The sequence below is a fragment of the Octopus bimaculoides genome, chromosome 9 (assembly GCF_001194135.2).
Source record: "Octopus bimaculoides isolate UCB-OBI-ISO-001 chromosome 9, ASM119413v2, whole genome shotgun sequence".
Taxonomy (NCBI): domain Eukaryota; kingdom Metazoa; phylum Mollusca; class Cephalopoda; order Octopoda; family Octopodidae; genus Octopus; species Octopus bimaculoides.
This window is the reverse complement of record NC_068989.1, coordinates 17,317,664-17,323,486: the sequence shown is the minus strand read 5'-3', so window position 1 is coordinate 17,323,486 and position 5,823 is coordinate 17,317,664. Positions and strand designations below refer to the sequence as shown.

General features: G+C 38.0%; 1 protein-coding gene across 1 annotated transcript in view; it reads left to right on the top strand.

Moving 5' to 3' along the window:
- The window catches only part of LOC106872610 (PDZ and LIM domain protein 1), a 58,811-nt gene that overhangs the window by 41,012 nt on the left and 11,976 nt on the right, over positions 1-5,823 (top strand). Inside the window, exon 2 of the mRNA XM_014919649.2 lies at positions 3,676-3,827. Coding sequence (XP_014775135.1) covers positions 3,676-3,827 — 152 coding nt within the window. The remainder of the gene's footprint in view (positions 1-3,675; positions 3,828-5,823) is intronic.

Sequence of the window (5,823 nt, the reverse complement as noted above, 5' to 3'; positions counted from 1 at the left end):
GTCAGAGTCTGTTATTACAGTAATGTATATATATCCTCCTCCACTTAACTTACTTTGTGATGATAGTTGTAGTAACGGTGGTGGTGGTGGTGGTGGCGGTGTAGTAATTGGTGATGGTGAGCGTGGGGCTGAAGGTGGTAGTGGAAACGATTGTGGTTGGGAGGATGGTGGTGATGGTGGCGGTGATGGTGGTGGTGTTGGCAGCAATAGTAATAGTTTGATGGATAATAGTAAAATTAATGGTTTTGGTTTCGGTGATGGCAATGGTGTGTCAGTGTGGATCCAGCGACCCTATGATCAAAGGCAGTTTAGCCATGGCCATCCACACCATTTTTAGGAGAATGGTCAGCACTATATTATTCAAAATGTGTTTTCCGTAATGAAACTGGTAGGGTGTGCGGTTTGATGGAGATTTGGTTGCTATTTCCAGCAACCTCACAGGTTAAGTGAGGAATCTTTGTTTTAGTACGAGAGGTCGAACAGTACGCGCACAGGAACATGTGAGGGCGCATCTGTGCTGAGAAAGATAATGAATCTTTAATTTTAGAATTCACAATTCTGTAATTTCTATATTAAATTAATGGCTTAATATTTTCCTAGACATGTTGACAGTGTATGCTACAGTTACAAATTTGAATATCTGGGGTATTTCATATCTGAATGAAAACTAACTAGACTTGTTGCTGAGATTGCCTGCTATTGGTTGATGGTCGGTGGATGCGGTGAGCTGGTCAATGTATAGATGTTCGTTTTAGCGTGCAGGGTGAAATGCTTAGCGGTATTTCGTCTGTCTTTATGTTCTGAGTTCAAATTCCGCTGAGGTCGACTTTGCCTTCCATTCTTTCGGTGTTGATAAATTAAGTACTAGTTGCGTACTGGGGTAGATCTAATCGACTGGTCTCCTCCCTAAAATTTCGGGCCTTGTGCCTAGAGTAGAAAAGAATGTATAGGTGTTGGTGGCAGTGACGGGCGGCGGTAGTGTTGTTTAAGGCATGCATACACTGAGCATTTCCCTGCTACTTCACGAGTGCTTGGGGCCCACTGCTAATCTTTGCATGCTGTGGTCTTCAGTCAATAAATAGGCATTTATTTCAAATTATGGCACAAGGCCAGCAATTTCGGGGAGGAGATAAGTCGATTAAATCGAGCTCAGTGTTTACTGGTACTTATTTTATCGAACCCGAAAGGATGAAAGACAAAGTCGATTTCGGCGGGATTTAAACTCAGAACGTGAAGACGGTGAAATGCTGCTAAATATTTTGGCCTTCATGTATGATGATGATAATAAGTTACCCAGTTACCTCCTTACTGCTTACGACGATTACAGCTATATCTCACTGCCTAGTATTGCAGCAGCATTGTCAACTATTGCCAATTATATATGTATTCATGTAAGCGAGGGCGATTGACCTAGTCGCTAGGGTGTTGCACTCACGATCGCGAGACCATAGTTTCAAATTTTCGACCGAGAAGTGCGTTGTTTTCTTGAGAAAAACTTTTCATCTCATGCTGCTCTACGATTACAATCGACGACTGACGTGTGGTACACCGTGCACCTGTTCAGGCAATGATGGGTTAATGGAGGGAGCGAGCTAATGTAAATCACTTGTGTAGAATGTTAATCAAAAAATTGCAGAACCATCTTTCTCTGGTTACAAGAGACTACCATCATGTGTGTGTGTGTGTGTGTGTGTAGCCAAGTGCTTGTTCATTGGTTTACATTTTCGCGTTTATTCATTGGATACCGTTTTGTACACTTTACAAATTCAATCTGTAAGAGGAAAAATTTTAATATTCAGTATTGTTTTGCTATTTGAATAACAGCGATGGTATTTCGTTTCTTTATTACGAAGCTCCTTTTTGTTAATGATAAATATGCAGACAATGTTGTAGTTGGGTTACTCGGGAAGTTAATTACCTATATTTTCTTCAAAATCAGTAGGAAATTAATTGCCTCAAAGCAGTTAATCTCGTACTTACCTAGCCATTTTATAAATTAACATATGTACTTGTAACCATGGGTGTACTTAACTATGTTACTAGGTGCTTAAGCAATAAACTCGAAAAGCTAAGGTTTCAGGCAAAGAAGTAGAGTAGACTAGCTGACACATTCTGCAAATTTAATCTGTAATGGGAACAGGGAAAATATGCAAGACCTTATTAAATTCTGACTTGTAAGTTCTTGCTATTGTTGCTTTCTAAATGTCAATGATATATATATATATATATACAGCCCCTTTCTTTGTAGACTGCATTCAAAGATTAAGAAAAGAAAACATAGATACGTAACTTACATACTAATAAATATATTTACAACCTTTCATAAATAACTTACATGCATGAATACCTTACATGCATATATATATATATATATATATATATATATATATATGTATTATATACATTCCTTTCAAGCATACATACATACGTTCGTACATATATGCAAATATACATGCATACACACATACCTATATAAATACATCCAGATGTAGGGGAGGTTAGAAATATATCAATTTCTAATACTGACACAAAGTCACATATTTGTACAGAAACGGGTATAGTATTGGTTACATAAACTTTCAGCATGCTCATGGTACTTATTTTACTAAAACCTGAAGGTGGAAAAAGCAAAAAACGATATTGCAATGTTTGGCCTTAGATGATAAATGGACATGTCTAAATTGCACGAGATTTGGTCTAATGTTTTACCGATTCTCGGCTCAAGGAAATACAATCAATTATAGAATTAATTCATGCGTTGTATAATGTCTAATGTAATTTTCATCATATACAAATCAACCAAGTCAAACATCAGCTGAGGATATATCCTGGATATTTGACTTAGTTTTGCCTTGAGCTCCGGGATTCATAACACCGAAACATAAACTGGACGCCGATCGCTATTGCTGGAACTCATTTTGCAGCTGAGTGGACTGGAGCAACATGTAATGAAGTGCTTTGCTGAAGAACACAACACACTATCCACTCTGGGAATCGAAACCACGATGTTTTGATCCTGCATATTGGATGACACATAATTGTGATGCTTTGAATGTCTGATCCATAGGATTATTACCTTACGAATATTCCAGGATAAAATATTTGTTCTTATAGATAAAAGATATGTTGTTACATGTGAATATCTTTTATTATGAGAGAGAGAGAGAGAGAGAGAGAGAGAGAGAGAGAGAGATGCAAAAAAGGAAACCACCATACGTGTTCAAAAGGTGACTAGGGACTGATTTGAGGCAGTTCAAAAATGGCATCAGAAGAGAATCAGAAACTAATGAAAAAACTAACTATGCGTTAGAAATAAAGGTTTCGTGTTTGAAACGCAACTTGAGATAATATATTGATGTATAACTAGTGCACATGAATACGATTGGGGAAAAGAGTCCAATCGAAAAAGCACACAAATACGAAAGGTGATATAATAGATGTTGACGAGGTGAAAAGATTGGGCGAAGTGCTTAATACGCTCCCTGAGACGCGAGATACTTCAAGAGACACGGAAGGAAGAAAAACGGACACAAATCTTTTAATTTTGAATTCTAATGGTCTGTCTATGAATTATATTTAAATATTTTAAAAGCATTTCGTTAACGATTTAGATCTTAAAGAACATTTTTGCATAAGTTTTTGCTATATATTTAAAAATTATGTTTGTCTTTGTAGGTTACACCTCAGAGTTTAGCAGCCAAGAAAGGACTTCGGCCTGGTGATGTCATTCTCAAAATATGTGGTAATATTGTTAAGGACATGAATAACGAACGAGCTAAGATGGAAATTCTTAGAGCTGGCAATGAACTGGACCTTGTCATTGAGAGGTGAGTTGCTGGGAGTCTTTGTGCTTATCATGTATTGTATATTCCGGTCTCGTTGACACAGTGTTGTACAGCTATTGAGTGTCACTCAGTATAAGGCTACCAAAATGTGCGAGGTTCTAAGGGTTTAAGCTGTTTGTCAGTTTATAAGAAGAAGTTACATCACAGTCTTTCATCAGCGTATCGCTAGCTTTTGCCAGTAATTCAACTTTATAATCATTTATTGGTCATAAATAGACAAATACCTAATATTGAAGCAAATATACTGCCGGTCAAGGAACATAGCGTTAATGTTCTGACCACTTGTTTTCTCTTACTCTTTAAGAATCATGTACAGATTCACTTGTTGAAATATCATACATGATTATCTGAAAACTCGGAATGTTTTCTGGTAAATGAAATTTATCTTTGAGTTCTCTTCACATGATAATTCAAAGAAGTCTGCATGTACTTGCATGATTTTCATTGCCGTCTTCTAACCCATAAGAGGATATAAACAGAACACCTAAAACTAAAGTACTGATTTAGTGGCTTCTAGTCTGGGGTCTGCAAAGGTAGTACTGGGGTATCGTGAACTAAATTCAATATATATATATATATATATATATATATATAAAAGGATAGGTATATTAAAAGGGGTCCGTGGGAAAATGCATTTAAATAAAAGGGTTGGGAACCACTGTGAATAAGTCGGGAACCACTGAACTAATTAGTTATAACTATCTTGCTTTATTTACAGTACTAACTGTACCACAACGTGGTAATTATTTATCGAAAGTTATTTGTGTTTAGAGGGAGCAAAGCAAAGTGTTTGTGAAAAGTCTGCTAGCTCTGACTTTTCAACTCAATACCGAATGACTAACACCGATTAAATAACAAATAACTTATTTTTTCTGCCAAGGGACAGAATATCATAACAGTAGATTCTTTACTCCAGCTTTATGGTTTAAAACAGATTCGAAGTAAATCACATCCCCTGAATGAGACGCCAGCCTATCACTGATATCATTCTCAGGTGGTTTAGCTGACCTGTTCTCGACAACTAGATGAACAGAGTCAATGTAGATTATAGAGAGTGAAGGCGCGTGGCTTAGTGGTTAGGGCAATCGGCTCACGATCGTAAGGTCGTGAGTTCGATTCCCGGCGATGCGTTGTGTCCTTGAGTAAGACACTTTATTTCACGTTGCTCCAGTCCACTCAGCTGGCAAAAATGAGTAGTACCTGTATCTCAAAGGGCCGGCCTTGTCGCGCTATGTGTCACGCTGAGTCTCCCTGAGAACTACGTTAGGGGTACACGTGTCTGTGGATTGCTCAGCCACTTGCACGTTAATTTCATGAGCAGGCTGTTCCGTTGATCGTATCAGCTGAGACCCTCGTCGTCGTAACCGACGGAATGCTTCTATTCCTATTCCTATTCCTAGATTATAGAGATTCTGCTGGGAAATGTAGCGAAATAACTTCAGGAGATTTAAGCTAAGAACCGATGTGTTACAAAGCAATAATAACTCGTCTCGTAGGATTTCTCAAATCTGTGAATAAGTTCAGTGACTTTCTGAATTGATGGAACAGATTTTTCTCGTTTCACACAATTTACACCAGTGCTACTTCAGAACATTCTTCGCTTTTGAGTCCATTTTCGAATATCTTCGCTTGGTCTTGCGCATTTCGAAAGTATCCGGCCAGTATTTATTGGGCCCAATGTTTACTCAGAAGTAAACCGGAAGTTTTCATCCATCAGCTTTCTATCTCTTTCCTGTTCTAACGAAGCAACTCAGCATACTTTCCTTCGTTAAGGACAGAAATTGCTTGGCATTGATTCTGTCTGAGATGAAAATCCTTTATGCTCATATATTTTATTGAAATATTAGAACACACACACACACACACACACACACACACACACACACACGCTCATATATATATGTGTGTGTGTGTGTGTGTGCATGTGTCTGTACACACGCACAAACGCACGCACGCATGCACGCACACACATACGCAC